At 36.6% G+C, this 19,841-nt stretch overlaps 1 protein-coding gene across 1 annotated transcript in view; it reads left to right on the top strand.

Annotated features, from left to right (window-relative positions):
- The window catches only part of RNF180 (ring finger protein 180), a 278,165-nt gene that overhangs the window by 9,484 nt on the left and 248,840 nt on the right, over positions 1 to 19,841 (top strand). Inside the window, exon 2 of the mRNA XM_027101030.1 lies at positions 19,567 to 19,701. Coding sequence (XP_026956831.1) covers positions 19,567 to 19,701 — 135 coding nt within the window. The remainder of the gene's footprint in view (positions 1 to 19,566; positions 19,702 to 19,841) is intronic.

Here is a 19,841-nt window from a genome sequence, read left to right as displayed (position 1 = left end):
AAACATTTAAAGAAGGCAGGCTAAACCCTGCCTATTTCAGGAGCCTCTAAAAACCTAGAGGCAGGCAGAATTTTTTCTACATACATGTAGCTTTAGTTTATCAACTTTCATTGCTATATAATATTCCATTGTATCAATGAGCACAAATTAATTTGTCAAATCTGGAAACATTTAAAGAAGGCAGAAACATCTAAGGACCTCACTGAATGGGAAGACAGAAGAAACAACTGGTGCAGCATGGCTGTTTCAGGATTATAAACCAAATCTTCATCTTAGCACACCATCTAAGTATCACTGAATTCCATGGAGATCCATGCTGAAGGACTATTTAGAATAGCTGTCTGCAGAAACATTTGCTGCCAGACAGTGGTAAACTTATAAGAACAGGAGAATAAATGATAGCAAATTGGGTATATCATGATGTAGATTCTGTAATTCCAAAAAAGCGGGGAGTAAGCAAAGGCAAAGCAAATGTTAAAAGTAAAATGCACTAAAATTCATATGGTTAGATAGGAGTGTGTGCATTTTTTGTGGACTCTTGTTAACTTATTGAGCCCTGATTTATTTTTAGAATGGCTGAAGAAGTGTATTTCTGATGTCACCCAAAAGCTGATCACGACAATATAGATCTTGAAGCTTAGAGCTAGTTACTGCTTCTATGCCTTACCTTCTGCTTTTCTTAGTGTAGTCACCTAAAATGCCAGCAGATAGAGGAAGGGCAGCCAATGATGTTTGTTGCCTTCTCTGTTCCAGTAAATGACTTAATAGAGAGTACTTTCCCCCTTCCCAACTTTGAACTCTCTGTAAGGACTTCAGTCAACCTCACTGCTCTTGTCCTTAGAAATCTCAAGATTCTAGAAATAGGAACTTCCTCCTTATAAAATGATGGAGATAGTTTGGGAAGTTACTTTACTTCTCTAGGCCTCAGTTTCCTCATTTATAAAACGGAGTTAACAATCCCTACTTCACAGGAATGTCCTGATGATTAAAGGGGCTAATGCCATTTAGTAATCACTGTCTTCAAAAATAGTAGTAGTATGTAAAATAATTCCAACCCCTTGAATTCATGTTTTATATGTAGAGATTTTAGTTTAAAAAATATGGAGAGTATACTACTTTCTGTCCCATTGCTAATTAAAAAGAGAAAAGTACTATTTTCTGATGGATAGCTTCATAAAGAGGATTATAAATAATTTGAACATATCCAGTGACATATAGTCATCAAACCACATAAGATGTCATGAAGCTCAGATCATATTCTAAAATGGAGCTTCTAAAATTCAGTCTCTATAACATCATTAAAAGGCTGAGACCAGCTTCCTTTGGTGGTGTTTGCTAAATTTACCCTGGTGATGCCAATAAGTTGTATCCTGACTTTAAGCAGAGTAAGGAAAGAATGCCTTTTTTTGAATGCATAAGAATGTCTTGCTTATGCTTGCTTACTTATTCACTCATTCATTCAACTGATTAATGCCCAACACTGTGCTAGCACTGTTATAAACTGTTAAGGAGTTTGCAACTCAGCAAGAAAGACAGACATGGAACAAGTAATTAAAAGCATGATGAATGTTCTGAAGGAGAATTGGAAAGGTCATTGGGGGAAAAAATAGGTCAAGGAAGACCCACTCCCCTTTCTTCTCCAGGGAGAGGCATTTAAGCTGAGACTTGAAGGATATGGCTCTATTCCCTGGAGGCCAGGGGCAAACTTTCCAGGGATCCAGGGGTAGGAGCAGGGGGAGTGAGCCAGTGGAGTGGAGGAGTGGAAAGAAGTCTGGACTGCGGGCCTGTAGAGCAGACTGGACTGAGGACAGACAGCAGCCTGGTCAGCAAAGCACTGGGAAGCTCCTGAAGGGTGCAGGAAAGTAATGATCTGTTATGTGTTTTCAACAAGGGCTCTGCCTTCAGTGTGGAAGATAAAATGCTTCAGATTTTCAAAAAGTAAAGCCTTGGTGATTAGAACCATAATTTTTGGCCTAGAATTTTTATTTATTTATTTATTTTTTTGCGGTACACAGGCCTCTCACTGTTGTGGCCTCTCCCGTTGCGGAGCACAGGCTCCGGACGCACAGGCTCAGCGGCCATGGCTCACAGGCCCAGCCTATCCGCGGCATGTGGGATCTTGCCGGTCCGGGGCACAAACCCACGTACCCCTGCATTGGCAGGCGGACTCTCAACCACTGCGCCACCAGGGAAGCCCTTGGCCTAGAATTTTTGAGGTCACACATTTGCTTATTGTTTATAGAGCATATGGGGTGAAATATTTTCCTCTTCACATATTTCTTCCTTGGCCTGTTAGAGAGATTCTGTCCCATTCTACCTTTTTGAAAAAGCTGGCAAGGTATCTTTTGTCCTCAGTCCACTTTAATCCCCCTCTCTCCCTTTGCCCCTTCCCTTCAGAATTCTGATGTTTTCAGAACAAATCCTAAGGAACATGACCATAACTCTGAGTGACATTGCCAAATAACTGGAATTAGAAGTTTTTCTTGCAGTGGTTAACAGAGGGGAGTCTTCTGGTTATGATAACCTGAAAACCTATGCTACAAATACTAGAACTTCTCTACAGATATTTGATATATACTACATAAGTGCATAGATGAGCTTGTAACAAAGTAAAAGAAAGCCCAGGAGCTAAAAAGAAGAAGAAAGGTGGAGAGAGCTTGGCAACAGACACATGACATAAAAACTACCCTTAGTGTTAGAGTGAGGTTGCTAGGCTCACTAATATACTCATAGTTATACAGGAGGCCAAGGCCTTGGGTACACATAAGGCAGGCAGTTGGGAACTGAGACCCCTGAGTAAAGCCAGGACTTGGGAAGGGTAACATTTTCAGTAAAACAGTAGATTAAAAAAAAACAGCATCCACGGACACAGAGATTACGAGGAAGTCTGTATTGGCTTAGTCTCTGAGTAGATGGTAGAGAAAAGTCTCATCTGAAAATTCTGTTTGTTCAGTTTTTATAAAAAGAAACTTTTTATGAAAAATTTCAGACATACACAAAAATAGAGGAATGGCATAATGAATCATCATGTATCCATCAACCAGCTTTAATAGTTATTATTATTCTTCCATTCTTGTTTCTTTTTTCTGCATTATATAAAATTTGTTTCTACATTATACAATTTTGCCTGTAAATACTCAAAATTAGAATATTTATCTCTAGCCTAAGGACCTTTAAAAAACAGCAACAGTTTTATATATTATGTCCAACAAAATGAACAGTTCTTTAATATCACCTAATACCTAGTTCATGTATAATTTTCTCTGGTTGTCTCAAAAATATTTTTTTACAGTTGATTTGTTTGAATCAAGATTCAAACAAGGTCTACACATTGCATTTGTTAGACATCTTAAATCTCTTAAGTTTCTCCTCCCTCTTTTAAAATTAATTTATTTTTTGAAAAAACCAAGTTGTATTTGGCTAGTTGTAGCCTCACGGTGTCATTGCAACATTCCTCTATTCATGTAGTAAATAAAGTGGTTCTTAGATTTAGAGGTTTGATTCAGTTCAGGTTATTATTATTATTTTAAGAATACTTTAGAGATGGTGCTCAGTATTTTCAGCTGCATTACATCAGGAGGCACAAGATGTTTGGTTGTTGTTATAACGTGAATTGTATCCCCCCAAATTCGTATACTGAAGAGCTAATTCCCAGTAGGTACCTCAGGCTGTGACTGTATTTGGAGATAAGGCCTTTAAAGGGTGATTATGTTGGAATGAGGCTGTTTGGGTGGACTCAATCCAATCTGGCTAGTGTCTTTATAAGTAGGGGAAATTTGGACTTGCAAAGAGACACCAGGGTGTGTGCCTACAGAAGAAAGATCATGTGAGGACACATGAGAAGGCAGCCATCTAACATCCAAGGAGAGAGGCTCAGAAGAAACCAACCCTGATGGCCCCTTGATCTTAGACTTCTAGTCTCCAGACTGTGGGAAAAAAAAAAAGTCTGTTGTTAAAGCCATCCAGTCGGTTGTATTTTGTTATGGTAACCCTAGCAAACCAGTATAGTTGTCCTGTTTTCGTGTAATGTTAAGATTGATCTTTGAGTTCAGGTGGTAACAGCCTTACACATACATTATAAAATGCTCCATCATCCTTTTTTCCAAATGTTTTTAGTATCCATTGATTTCTTTCCCTTAAATCCATCATTTCATTAGGGGTTGTAAATGGTGATTGTATTAATCATCCTACATTTATTAGCATGATACCTTTAAACTGAAGAATTTTTCCTCACCAACTTGTTCACCCCGAAATAGTCTGTAGATTCTTTTCCTATATTTATTCATTTTTAATTCTGACATCCTTCAAATCACCTGAGAATCCTTAACTTCAGATTTTAGTACTTGGATTTATATTGAATACTAACAGGGTGAACCAAGGAGCCCCAAACTGAGAAACTTACCTAAAAGCTATTCCTCTGCTGGTGATGTTCCTCAAGTATCTGGCAGATACAGTGTGAAACTGTTCTTCCTGGAGGGGCAGGTCCTCAAACAAGGTCCCATAGTTGTCTCATGGTAAAGATGAATTCATACTCCAAAATTACAAAACTCAGGGGGAAATGAGTGAAAGTTAATAGACATAACTGAGAGGAAGTTTAGATCCCCAGAAAATTTATATGAGCCTGGGGGCTCAGGATTTTGTTCTCTTCTCTATCCATACTTACAACCTTATAGATCTCATCCATTTTCATGGCTTTAGAGAACCTGCCCACATTTAAAGCTCCTGCTCAGACACCGTTCAGAACTCCAGATTCTTGAATCCAGCTTACACTTAACAGTTCTTTGTGAAAGTTAAATAGACATCTCAAACTTAATACATCCAAAACTGAACTCCTGATCTGCCCTTTCTGTTCCACCTGCATCTGTCCCCATATCAGTTGATGGCAGTTCCATCCTTACAGTTGCTCACGCCCAAAGATTTGGAGCCATCCTTGATTCCTCTTTCTCTTAGACCCCATATTCAGTCTGTCTGGAAATCCTGTTTGTTCTACCTTCAGTGTATATCCAGAATTTGACCATTATTTACCACTACCACTGCTATCACCCCAATCTGGGCCTTATCTTTTGGCTGGATTACTGTAGCAACATTTTTCCATTATAATGGAGTTTATCTAGTAGGAGAGTTAAATTGATAGTTTCATAACCACATTTCTGCTTTATACTCAGAATCTTATTTAAAACTAAATCTAGTAAGCCATTTAAAAAGTGCTACTTTAAACTACTATACATAAAATAGATAAACAACAAGGTCCTACTGTATCCCACAGGGAACTATATTCACTATCCTGTAATAAACCATAATGTAAATGAAAAAAATACCAGAAACTAAGTGGCTTAAAAAAAAGTGCTACTTTATCCAATTTTTCTTTTCTAACCTTAAGTAATTATGAGTAAGTAAGAGTTTAGTAGTACAGGGGCATAATCTTTTGGAAGCACCTTGTATATTAGGACAAGCTATTGATTCATCTAGAATCATATGAAAATGTTAATTATATTTTAGTCTCTAAATTGGACTTTTCCCCATGTAATGCAGTATAATGAAATTAGTCATAGAATTGGCTCATAGGTGAATTTATGTGAAATGAAGAATGTGGGTTATATGTGATCTGTTAGAATTTCCTTTCAGTGCCCAGAGTGAGAAAATTAGTTGCCTCCAATTCATATCAACAACATATATAGGCATGTAAAAAGCATCATGTGGTATCATAAAGGGCTATGAAGATTTGAGATACTGCTTATGCCCTTTCTTTGGGTACTTACAACTTAGAGGAAGAAACAAACGTACGCATTAGTATAATACCTGGTGGTGTAGTGACATGAGTACTAGACAGAGGTTTAGGTAACAGGTGAACTATTCAAAGATAAAGGCTGTTCAGGAAAGACAGAAGCAAACAATGAAAGTGCCAAGAGCTTTAAACCCTTTTGTGGGGAAGATGATGGGATAAATAAGTAAAATAAACAAGCCAAGTTTCTTAGCTTCCAGGTCAGTGCTTTATCTGCTAGGAGATACCTACTACTTTTTTGTCTCCATTATCTAGCAATCTTTTGTGGTAACCTAGTATAGCTGCCTCTGTATCCAGCAAAAAGCATCTCTGTGTAACTACACCTTTGCCCAGGAGAAAAAAGGGTTTTGAAGCCAGTGTGCTTATTTTTGTTACCAATTTCTCATTTGAATCCTTTTTTGATTATTGATACTTGACCCATCAAAAAGAATATATCCATCCAATAAAAGCATGGTGAGTTCCACAACTTACTTATTATCAGCTTTCAGTTAAGACCATGCTTCATATCATATTAATATATTTTACGTAAAGTAAATATGTTTTAGCTCTTATTTTCCATTCTAAGAAATCAGCCTGAGAAGCACCTGGGGAAACAAGGCTGCAATTGACCTCAGGATCAATTCTTTAATTAGATACTTTCCTCTGAGAACCCTGACAATTTTGCCTACTCTCTCTCTCTCTCCCAACTGGCTTAGAACCCCTCTTACCCTCTCATATGCGTTCACAGTACATGTTTTATTTTTATTTTTATTTTTTTTGTGTGTGTTCCCTGACAAAACAGTAGGTTCTCAGCAAATATTCACTGAATGAGTGAATATTTGTAGCCTCAAAACGCAAGTTAAAATTAATTTTAAAAAATCACTTGGTTTTATTTTCTTCATGCTACTGCCTCTTCTTGGTCAATCAGAAATATTTTGGCAGTGTTTAAAAAATATGTTCAGATGTATCCTAGTCTGCTCAGAAATCTCCAAATATGACTATACCTATTGCTCGGAACAAAACTTTGTAGACTCATCATATGGTGATTTCTAAGATTTACATATGAGAACAAATAGACACACACCATTTTGAAAGTATATTTTAGCTTTCCTCATAACTCTATTAATTCTGTATGTAATTTCTACCTTTTCATATATTTTCTTCCTAAGGAAGTAGCATGTGAGAAATAAGTGAATATTTGGGTGCTACATACTATTACTTTCATCCATTTTTAGAGTGCATTCCTTCTTTTACCAGAGTGGCAGCAGTTTAAATGAGCAAAATTAATCAAAATACAGAATTTACAAAGTATCTACATTTCTTCAATGATATTTTTACAATTCTTAAAGGTGTCACTTGGATTCAAAGACTGCAGTGAGCATTCAAGACTGAGTGTCTGAGGTATGTTTGTGAGAAAGAAGAGGGGAAAGGAGAAATTTAAAAGAATAAAAAGATGGTGTTCAACTTCAAGTGTAGTGTGTAGTTTAAGAAGCTATGTGAGAGTGTAAAAGAACTTGGTAGCTACTACAGCATCAAATTTATATTACCTTTTCTCCTTAAGGTGGAATATGCATTGTATTATGCCTAAGAGTTCAGCAAGCCCAGGGGAGGTAGAAGGGAAGAAAAGGGAGGGTGGGTAGAGGTGACCAGACGGTGATAAGGTAGTTTGAACTACTGAATAATTCTTTGTCAACAAAAGTTGGGTGCTTTCCAAGAAAAATGTCTCTCGATGTGAACACTAAAGTGTATGCAGAACCATTTAAACAGTTAAAGTTGTTGAAGTTGACTTTATCATGTTCAACCCTGAAGTATGTAAACCAACAGTTATTGAAGAAAATTGAGGTGTCTCTCTGTAATTTGTGATTTAGACAGTTGTAGAGTTAATAAATTGGAGGCTTCAATTCCCGTTTTAGCCACTGAAGCTATCAAGTCTAGAATTATAGAATTGACAGTTTAGAAATCACCTGATCCAGTCTCCTATTTGTACCTGTAAAGTATCTGATACCCTTGACAAAGATTGAAAGCTAATGTAAGAGGGATCCTGAATTACAAGCCAGCTTTCACTAAATAATACATGTTCTAAAAATATCTATTGAACCACGTAAGGCATATAAATTCCACAGGACTCTAGTTATATCTGTAAAACACTGTTTTAATTTCTGCCTAATGTAAGATTAATTTTTGGGTCCTGATGTGTTCTTAAACAGTTTACAAACAAGTGTAGTGACTGCTGCTTTGAAAACTCATTTATATTTTTGCAATTTTCACAGACCATTGATTGCTGTGTTATTAATGCTTCTTTTCTGTATCTGCTTGGAGTTGAGCACATTTTATTCCAGTTCTTCTGTGTTCACAACACACATCAAGAAGATTCAACATCAGCAGGGGGAGCTGACATGGTATCAATTTTACAAAATAACCAATATCTGTGCAGTTTATTCCCAACAGAGTTATTACATATGATGTTCTGTTTATGTGAACAATCATTGGTTTCAAAGCCCACTTCTGCAAAACATTTGTGGATGACTTCTGAGGTTACTGTGTCCTACATAACAATAAGATTTCTTTTACACTGGGAACATTTCTTTATATTACAAAAGAAATACTGCTTCTTATTTCATGGAGACATAATCTACCAAGCACTTCCAGTTTACAACCTTTAGGTGACAAATTGTGCCTCAGTCTCATGGCTACAAATGCAATGTGGTGCTTTTAAGCAAAGACAAGTATATACACATCTTTAATATAAGGCCCCAGGGGTATGGGCAGGATTTCTCAATCAGTAATAGAATATTCCTTTTCTGCAAGTAATTTTCTCTCTGATTTTAATAGTCATTCTCTCCAAAATCCTGCCAGACATCAGTGTATTTTTGTTAACGTTATATATACAGGAAAGGTGTATATATAAAGAAAATACTCAAATTTCCTCAAATAGTTCTGACTGTTTACTACTATCATCATTGCAACAGACTAAGACTGACAGTCTGTATTTTCCTCCATGGCATCATTCCTTTGTAAGAGCTCATGTCTAGTTTGTTTGCACATTAGAGAGAAATCCCATCTAATCAGCATTGAATGTGCTCCCGTTGACACATATGTATATGGATACACATATGTATCCATAGACCTCCTACTTTCAAACCAATCTTCAGCAGACATAGAGATATAGATGCTTCATTATTTACGTGTAGTAACGTGGTATTGAGAGTCACGGTTGACAGCAGCCTTTATCTGTAGTGCATTTTCATTAGCTTTTCCTTAAAAACAAACAAACCTAAAATTTAGAAATATTATTTGCCTTGAAATGGTCCAAATTGGCTAATTCAGTTTAGTGTTTTATTTTCTAACTTGGTATGCATTGCTCCTTCCACACTTTTATCAGTTTTACCTCTGTTGGCTTTTTGTTTATACCTTGTTCCAATTTTTAAGAAATATATAGGTAATTGTTAAGGGAGCTCCAGATTCTTTGGCCATTTCACCTTTGATTTTTCTTTCTTGTTCACTAGCATGATTTTTACCTTTTGAGAAATTTTGAACTCAGTATTTTTCACAGGATTTTATTCTATGAATTCTATAAAAGGAAAGACATACAATAAGACATGGGCTTTCTAATAATGTCAAAATTGAGAAGACTGGCTTGGGTTTTATAGGTACTGTTCTAGACTGAATTGGCTGCAGATATGTTTTATCCTTCAAGAAAAGGGAAAAATGACCCTGAAGATAATTCAGAGATCAGCAGGACTGCCACTGCCTGCATAGGCCCGGAGCACACAGGTCCAGAGGGTAAAGTTGTCTCCTCCTGAGTTTCAAAGTGGAGTCACCCTCAGTTTCAGCAGACCATGTCCCTCTACATGGCCTCAAGGGCAAAGCTGCCTACCATGGCCAAGGGCTTGAGGCCACCCATTCCAGTGGGCAGAAGACAAAGCCACCACCATAGTGGGCCCCAGCAGGCAAAGCATTGAACCAAAGAGAATTATTGTTGAGCCTTAAGTCTAATGTAGTTTGCCTGCCTAGGTTTTGGACTTGCTTGGGACCTGTCACCCCTTCCTTTCTTTTTTCTGATTTCTCCCTTTTAGAATGGGAATGTCTATCCCATGCCTGTCCGACCATTTTATTTTGGAAGTACATAATTTTTCTGTTTTCACAGGTTCACAGCTTAGAGGAATTTTGCCTCAGGATGAATCATACCTCAAGTCTCAGCCACACTTGATTTAGGTGATACTTTGGACTTGGAGTAGATTCTGGAATGGGTTAAGACTTTTGAGACTGTTAGGATAGGGTGAATATATTTTGCATGTGAGAAGGACATGAATTTTGGGGACAAGAGGGAGGAATGTTATAGAGTGAATTGTCTCCCTCCCAAATCCATATATTGAAGTCCTTACCCCCAATATGATGGTATTTGGAGATAGGGCCTTTAAGGTTAAATGAGCTCATAAGGGCGGGGCCCTAATCTAGTAGGACTGTTGTCCTTATAAGAAGAGGAAGAGACACCAGAAGTGCACATGCACAGAGGAAAGGCCATGTGAGGACATAGCAAGAAGGTGGCTGTCTGCAAGCTAGAAAGAAAGCCCTTACTAGAACCCAAAATTTCTGTCACCCTGATCTCAGATTTCCAATCTCAGAACTGATAAATTTCTATTGTTTAAGCTACCCTGTCTGTGGTATTGTGTTATGGCAGCCCAAGTAAACTAATACAGGTATCATACTGACAAGGTAGAAGTTTTTCTTACATTTGGAAAACCAATGTTAATGTCAGATTTCAAAGGAAAAACTATTTTCAATCATTTAAATAAACAAGACAAAAGTATACTTTCCCATTTGTTAATGAATATTAATAACTTTGAGTAGATAATGCTATTATATGTCAAAATAATTATATTTTTTAATTAAGACACTTTCAGAGCAGTTTTAGCTTTACAAGAATATTGCACAGAAAGTATAGAAAGCTCTCATATACTCCCTCTCCCCTGTACAGTTTTTTCTATTATTAACCTCTTGTGTTAGTGTGATACACTTTTTACAGTTGATGATTGAATGTTGATGTATTATTTTTAACTAAAGTCCATAGTTTACATTAGGGTTCACTCTGTGTATAGTTCTATAGGTTTTAACAAATGTATAATGTCATGTACCCACCACTATATTATAGTTCCACAGCTCTAAAATTCTCCTATGTTTTAACTATTCATTCTTCCCTCTCTCTGCCCAAATAATTAGATATTGATATGTAAAGATGATAAAGCTGCTGGAAAATACTAGCTTAAAATTTTCTTCCTTTACTGTTACGGTAGAAAAGTTGGAATACTTCACATTCAAATTCTTTGCATGAAATACAAAAATACAAAAGTGTTGTCCCTATGTGAGAGATCTTTACATTGGATTTTTGTATCTTGACCCATTTCCAATTGTGTAGGATTTGGATTCCAAACTCTTCTTTAGCATTTAACCAATTCTTTGGTCATGAAAGGAGCTGGGACCGTTTATCCACATGTAAGCTGATCTTTGACATATGTCACTTTTATAATGAGAGAGCAGCAGGGACACATTCCTACATCTTCCCCATTCTCCATTTTTTCCTTGGTGGTGGATAAGTAATCCCCCTATAAGCAGAGGTAGGAAAATACATCTCTGATTCCTTCTGTCGATGGAATTCCTCGACTTCCATGTATCATGAACAGTTACAGTGTAACCAGGACCAGATGATGAAAATTGTTACTGTAGACATTGCTTTATGTTGAGAATTCTTTATGCACTCTTCTCAAACAGAGGCAATCATGGGTTATGTTGATGAAATAAGATACATATAGAAAAATAAACATATCACAAGCATACAGCTTGATGAATTTTCACGAAGTGAGCACACCTATATAATGAGTGCCCAGACTGAGAAACTAATAGTACGTTAGAAATGAGCAATGTAGTTCTAAGAAGGTGGAAACATCTGCAGCCCAAAAAAGAGAAATGGTGTCACAGGCACTTAATTTCTTTTTCACTTACTAAATCTTCCCAATCCTTATACCTCTTATTTACTTTTCTTCTGTTGTGTTCTAAAGCTGAATAATATGAAAAATAGCATCATTGTCTCTGTTTTCTTCCTAGTTTTCATGGAATGCTTTTAAAGTTTTACCATCAGGTGTTATAATTGCTAAGGTTTTCAGTAAGCCCTTTCTTTATCAGGTTAATGAAATTTCCTTCTGTTTCTAGGATGCTAAGTATTGCTGTCTTTTTATCATGACTAAATGTTGAACTTTACCAAAAGTTTTATTTTGCATCTTTTGAGGTGGTCCTGTGTTTTTTTCTTTTAATCTTACAGTTTGTAAAATATATTGAATAGGCCTTTTTTTTTTCATTTTGAATCATCCTTGAATTCCTGAAAATAATCTTGTTTGGCTAAAATGTAGTATTCTTTTACATCACTGATGGATTCCATGACTAATATTTTATTTAGGATTTTATCATTTGTGTTCATAAATAGATTGGTATGTAATTTACTTATACTCTCTTTGTGTAGTTTTATATCTCCTTGTCTAGTTAGTGTGTCAAGGTTATGTTTTATTTGCAGAGCTCATCTTCCTTTTATATTTTCTGGCCACCACAATTATATAAATTACAAAGATTATCCATTTCTTAAAGAATTGGTAAAATTTGCCAGTTAGATCATTTTTGCCTGGACCACCCCCCTATTTTTTATGAGTTTTGGAGAAGATATTTGAGGTCTATTTCAATTTTTAAAGTTTTCTTGGTTTATTCTTATTTTCTAATTTTAGATAAATTTTAGTAATTTATATTGTGTCCACTTCATCTCAAGTTTAAATCCATGAATAAAAAGAAAGTGAGCAAACCTTGGAGACCCAGGTGTGTAGAATTTGACCTGTGCCAAATGCTGATTTTTACCATAAAAAAGTTGTAAGTAGCAAAAGACAGATGAAGGAATGAAACGTCTTTGTGTAGATTATAATTCCAGTAGTTGACTTTATAGAAAATTTCATAAATTGTTATAAATTTTGTTATAAATATATTTCTCCATGGGGACCCACCTATCCTTCTTAGATATTTTAAAAGATATTGGTGGAAAATAAGATTTTCATAGACAACATTTTTGGGACAGCTGTTTTGCTGAACTGAAATAGCAGTTCTCAAAATGTGGGCCACACCCCCTGGTGGACCACAGAGAATCAGGTCAAACTATTCTTGGTAATACTAAGATGTTATTTGCCTTTTCTACTCTGTTAACATTTTCATTAATCATGGAAAAGCAATAGAGAGTAAAACTTCTGGTCCTTTAGCAGAATCAAGGCAGTGGTGACAAACAGTATTAGTAGCCATTTTATTCTTTACTGCCATCCACATGTAGTTAAAAAAAAAACCCTGGGCTTCCCTGGTGACACAGTGGTTAAGAATCTGCCTGCCAATGCAGGGGCCACGGGTTCAAGCCCTGGTCCGGGAAGATCCCACATGCCGCAGAGCAACTAAGCCCATGTGCCACAACTACTGAGCCTGCTCTCTAGAGCCCGCAAGCCTAGAGCCTGTGCTCCACAACAAGAGAAGCCAATGCAATGAGAAGCCCGCACACCACAACCAAGGGTAGCCCTCGCCGCAACTAGAGAAAGCCCGCACGCAGCAACGAAGACCCAACGCAGCCAAAAATAAATAAATTTATTAAAAAAACCTGTTTATTGAAGCAGTAAATAGTATTGATTTTATTAAATCTTTACTCTTCAATACATATTTTTAATATTCCATGTGAAAAAAAATGGGAAGAATGCATAAAGCACTTCTGTAGTACACTGAATGCTGATGGTGGGTAGTCTTGAAGAAAAGCCCTTGTTCAGCTGTTTTAGTTGAGAGCTGAACTATCCACCTTTCCACAGCACACCATTTTTACTTGAATGACAAACTATGGTTATTCAGACATGGATATTTGGTGGTATTTGTTGCAAGTGATAAAATTTGAATTTTAAACAAAAATTAGCACTTTGAAAAACTTGTGTCCACTGCTATGAGCTTAACTACTGCCCGATAATTAAAGAAGTTTTGGCTGAGGTTGGTGGTAATGTTAACAAATGTGACTTTTTTGATATTTTGTAATGAAATAGGTCAGTATTTGAGAGGTATGCATAACTCAGCCAAGCGTTACTTTACATATAACAGCTGTGTTAAGGAAATACTAGAAAGTGACAGGAATATCAGGATAAGTAGTGAAGTATGGCAAGAGGAAATCTATGAGCAGGCAATATGGAGAAAATCAAGCAGGTATTAGCAGCTAGCTTGGTCCGAGAGACCAGGCTTTGGCAGGAGCCAAGAAAGTTACCATAACAAAGACTGTGACATAGGTGGGAAGAACTAGGGCCCAAGGAAGCACCCCCTTTTAGAAAAACGCACGTATCTGATCTGATGAGAACTGGAGTAAGAGATGAGGAACAGGATTTGGAAGAAAAGTGGAAGACTACCTGAATTTCTTAGACCTTATCAGTCTGTAAGTTGCACCACAGTCATATGAACAGTAATACCAGAATTTTATAGTTTGTTATTCGCATTTGTTGGCTCAGAACCCAGCACTCTCTGCAGAGTCCTTCCAAGTATTTCTGAGCATTGTGAGACATTCATATGTGTTCAGCAGTAAGTTCATTTTCATGTTGTTTTACTGTTTCCCAAGGTCACTCCTCTGTTTGCTTTGATAGTTCTCTAGTTGCTGCCCCCAGGTCCTCAGAGTGTTAAAGCCATTTGGTGTATCTGCTCAAAATTGTTTAGACTCCAACAAAAAACAGGATTTTTAGTTGTTTACTTATACAGCTTCTTCTTTTCTAGAACCCATACTAGTGTCTAAGGAACTGGAGTTAAGGATGGATTTGAGTTAGCGTCCGACAACCAGGCTGTATTCAAATCAGTTCAAAGACTACCATTTTGTTAATAGGTTCATTTACCATGTTTGACGTCTTCTTTTAGCATAAATTCTCTGAAAGAAGCCACCTAAGATGTCCTATAAATATGTCACTGTAGTGTAGTCTCCAGTTCTCCTTTCAAGTTCAGATATGTATAAACACAGCTTTGTTTCTTCCCTTGAGCTCCTCACATCCCTTGCTCTAAAAGACTTCTATTTGCTTTACCCCACTGGTTAGGCAGGCATACTTAATAATTGGTATGGGAAAAAGAATTTTTGTAAGTTGAGCTGCCAGATCTCGTTGATTTGATTTCAGCGAACACTTGTTGACTGTCATTTTGGTGCCAGGTACAATATTTGATTGTAAAAATGCAGGTTTTAATAGAACATGGTGCTTTTTAGGACCTCACCATTAAATTAATAGGACACATACACACATATAAGTGTAATACAACTTGACTAGTGCTACTGTAGAGGTACATGCAAAGTTCCATGGGAACACAGAAGAGGGAGGAAGTGTAGTTTTCTGGGGAGCATCTGTAAAAGAAAATTTTGAGCTCGGCCTTAAAGGATGAAAAGTATTTCTTAAATAAGTCAAAGGAAAAGGAAGTGATATTACAGGAAGAGAGAACAGCAAATTTGAAAGTGGGAAAACAGAAAAAGGTATTTTTAGGGAAATGCACAAAGATCTGCATAGTATTGGTGTGGAGTGTTCATGGAGGGGACACCAAGACTTGAGAGCTAGTTAGGAGTTGGATTTTAAAAGTGTATAGGGCCTTTTTGTTTTTTAAACAGGAAAGACTAAATGATCTTTTTATTCTCTTCGTAGAAGACATTGCAAAGTTGTCATATGAAGAGGCAATCAAAACATGCAGCTAAAAATATAGTGAAAAAATATAGAGGATTATACAAGTATGTCAGGACAGTTAATTGGTAAAAAATATTATGACTTTTTAAAATATTGAGTTTTTAATGTATGCGGTAAAAGTTTTTTTTTAACTTTTTACTTTGAAATAGTTGTAGATTCAGTTGTGAATTGTGAATTACAGATTCATGGAGCAATCCTGTATACCCTTCAAACAATCTACTTTATTCAGATTTCACCAGTTACATGTACTCATGTGTGTGTGTAGTTATATGCGATTTTATCACATGTGTAGATTCATGTGAGCAACATCACCATCAGATACAGAACAGTTCCATCGCAAGAATCCCTTGTGCTACCTAAAGGACCTTTTTTGACATCTTAAAAAGCTTAGACTGTATGTTTTTTTAATTAAAGTATAGTTGATTTACAATGTTATATTAGTTTCAGGTGTACAACATAGTGATTCAGTATTTTTACAGATTATACCTTATTTAAAGTTATTACAAAATAATGGCCATATTTCCCTGTGCTGTACAACATATCCTTGTTGCTTATCTATTTTATACATAGTGGTTCATAGCTCTTAATCCCATACCCCTATCTTGCCCCTCTCCTTTTCCCTCTCCACACTGGTAACCACTAGTTTGTTCTCTATACCTGTGGGTCTGTTTCTATTTTGTTATATACATTTATCTGTTTTATTTTTTAGATTCCGCATATAAGTGGTAGCATATTTGTCTTTCTCTGTCTGACCTATTCCAGCAAGCTTAATACTCTCCAGGTTTATACATGTTGTTGCAAATGGAGCTTAGATTGTATTCTGTCCCTCAGAGTGTGATCTTCAGATCACCTGTTACAGAATCACCTAGTTGCTTGTTAAATATGCAGAATCCCACCCTAGGAACATTGAATTAGAATTCCTGGGACTGTGGCCCTGTGACATACGTTTAAATAAACTCCCCACGTGCTTCTTATACCATACCTATGAGGACATGAATGTGAGCTGACCTCTGAATGATGAGAAGAGAGCCAACCATACAGAGACCTGGGGCGAGGAGGTCTAGACAGGTGCTCTCCAGTAGGAGTATAATACAAGCCAGATATATAATTTAAAAATTTACAGTAGCCACATTCAAAAAGTAAAAGGAAACTTGAAATTAATTTTTACAATTATATTTTATTTAACTCAGTATATTAAAAATTTGATTTCAACATGAAATAAATATGAAAACTATTAAGATATTTAACATTCTTTTTTTCTACACAGTATTCAAAATTCAGTGTATATTTTACCCTTACTGTGCATCTCAGTTCAGATTAGCCACATTTTGAGCGCTTAATAACACATCTAACAAGTGGCTACCGTACAGGGTAGACAGAGCGAACAGCCACTACAAAGGCCCTAAAGGAGATTTATGTAGAGATAGCATTTGACATTCGGAATTTGAAAATATTGGTCTTAGAGCTTTGGAATAAGATCAAACTAGATGTATAGATTTAAAAATCATTGCCATAAAAGAGTTGTCACACAGAGTATAATTCTCAGTGAAAACTTATTAGAATCACCAATAGGGCTTTTTCTAACTACATGCTTGCACTCCAAGAGGGCGTGGAGCAACCCTGAGGGGAGGGGAGAAGTGGGGAGGTGTGTATGGATCTCAGGGAAGGGGAGAACATAGGCGGATATGGAATTTCTCCTTTGTTGATTCCGATGTTATTGCTCCCTGCAATCCCCATTTCTGGTTGAGAACCATTGGTGTTTAAAAGGTAGATGAGGATAGAAGATGTTAGGAAGACTACTGAGAGATGAAAGGAGTGCTAATGAAGCTAAGGAGGGGAGCATCAACAATGATGAAAGCAGGGGGAGGTCAGGACACTTGCAAATTAAGATATTATTGATGATCATTGAGGACAAAGCTTAAGTAGAGTGGCAACTGGCCTAAGGATGGGTTCTGAAGATGTCAGTGGAGACTGAACTGCTGCCTAGCATCTGAAGGTCAGACAGAGCTAGATAGGTTGCAAGAGGGGCATGCTGTGCTCTTCCAGGCAGAATTCTTCAAATCCTTCCTTTAAATTTGGTTAAAGTCCATCTATGTTCCCTCTCTTGTCCCTTCAGCTGTTACATCTTAGTTAATTGTTTGTGTATTAACACAGCCTGTCCTCACCCTGACCAGAATCACCTGGGGAACTTTTTAATAAAAAGTACCCATTCCTAACTCCCTCCCCATTTCAGAATAAGTCAAAATTTCTAAGAGTGGGGCCTGGCCTAGGCATCACTATTTTGTAAAGCTTCTCAAGTTATTCTAATGAGCTAGGGTAGGAAACTGTTGATCTATAGCATAGTGAGGTCTGTGACAGAAAATAAGTTTTACTCATCTTTGTGCCCCCAGAGTTTGACTCATTGTGGGGCATATGGTTAGCTCTCAGTAAATGTTTGTTGAATAAATGAAATATTAAAGATCTAACAAATGAGGGAATGTGGCCAGGGAGCTAGGCAGGCCCTTGTGGACATAATTAACATTTCTTTTCTTTATAATGAGTAGTATAACTTTATAATGAGTAGTATAACTCATTTCTTTATAATGAGTAGTTACCAGACAGGTTATTAAATACAATGCACCTATTTTGGAATCCTTATTAGTATGAAACTGTTTTCCCAAATTGGTCTGAATCACAATACTGACATAAAATCTCAAGTATAAAAATAGACTAAAAAAATGGTAGGGTTATTATCTAAGTCTTTGCACATAGCACAAGATGTAGTATAGTTAACTGTTCCACTGAATACAATATACAAGAGAAATTAATGCATTTAGCATACAGGATTTTTCCCATTAATTTGAAGTAATTTTTTTTTTTTTTGGAGTACAGTTGCTTTACAATGTTGTGTTAGTTTCTGCTGTACAGCAAAGCGAGTCAGCTATACGTATACATATATCCCCTCCTTTTTGGATTTCCTTCCCATTTAGGTCATCGCAGAGCATTGAGTAGAGTTCCCTGTGCTATACAGTAGGTTCTCATTAGTTATCTATTTTATTCATAGTATCAATAGTGTCAATCCCCATCTCCCAGTTCATCCCACCCCCCTTTACCCCTTGGTGTCCATACGTTTGTTCTCTACGTCTGTATTTCTGCTTTGCAGATAAGATCATCTATACCATTTTTTTAGATTCCACATATATGCGTTAGTAAATGACATTTGTTTTTCTCTTTCTGACTTACTTCACTCTGTATGACAGTCTCTAGGTCCATCCACGTCTCTACAAATGACCAGATTTCATTTCTTTTAATAGCTGAGTAATATTCTGTTGTGCATGTGTACACATCTTCCTTATCCGTTCCTCTGTTGATGGACATTTAGGTTGCTTCCATGTCCTGCCTATTGTGAATAGTACTGCAATGAACATTGGGGTGCATATGTCTTTTTGAATTATGGTCTTCTCTGGGTATATGACCAGTAGGAGGATTGCTGGGTCGTATGGTAGTTCTATTTTTAGTTTCTTAAGGAACTTCCATACTGTTCTCCATAGTGGTTGTATCAATTTACATTCCCACCAACAGTGCAAGAGGGTTCCCTTTTCTCAAGAATGATGGCCATTCTGACCCGTGTGAAGTAATTACTTCTAATTTTCACAGAATTAACTACAACTCAGTAAATCCTGTTATATTTAAAATTTAATGCTGTGGCTATTCAAAACATCCTATCTGTAAGAATATTTATAGTTCTTTGTTATGAGTTTTAAAGTTACTAGAGTAACTTATTTAACTGTTCTTACCTTTTACCACTCTTAGTGAGAACAGATGGAAAGAAATAGACAAAATGTTCTGCAAAAATAAAAGAAGCTGGTAGTCACTAGTATAATGCATCATTATCAGAATTAATCCTGGATATAGTTTATAGAGCACCCCTAGCCTAAGACTAGTAGGTACCTCAATAAATGATAATTCTCTTCCTTCTGGTCCTCATGTAGCTAATGCTGTTCAAAGGGTTTAGAAAATCAAGTTTAATCTGACACTGTTTAACATTCTAAAAATGCATTAATTTTCCCACAGATGAAGAGAAGTAAAGAATTGATAACTAAAAATCATAATCAAGAAGAAATAAGTGTTCTCCGTTGTTGGAAATGTAGAAAATGCATAGCAGGTTCTGGTTGTTTCATGGAATGTCTTGAGAATCAAGTGACTAAGGTGAGTATTGCTAACTGTATAATCATCAAATAATTTCCTAGTATAGGAATGCTGGGGGCACACCTACACATGTACACATATCCCTCCAAACCTGACTTAGCTTTTACCTTATTTTACCTGATCCACTGAAAACACTTCAA

This window comes from Aethalodelphis obliquidens, unplaced genomic scaffold (genome assembly GCF_003676395.1).
Source record: "Aethalodelphis obliquidens isolate GAN/ISIS:26980383/991018 unplaced genomic scaffold, ASM367639v1 scaffold4, whole genome shotgun sequence".
Taxonomy (NCBI): domain Eukaryota; kingdom Metazoa; phylum Chordata; class Mammalia; order Artiodactyla; family Delphinidae; genus Aethalodelphis; species Aethalodelphis obliquidens.
The sequence above is the reverse complement of the archived record's forward strand: the minus strand, read 5'-3'. Positions and strand labels throughout refer to the sequence as shown.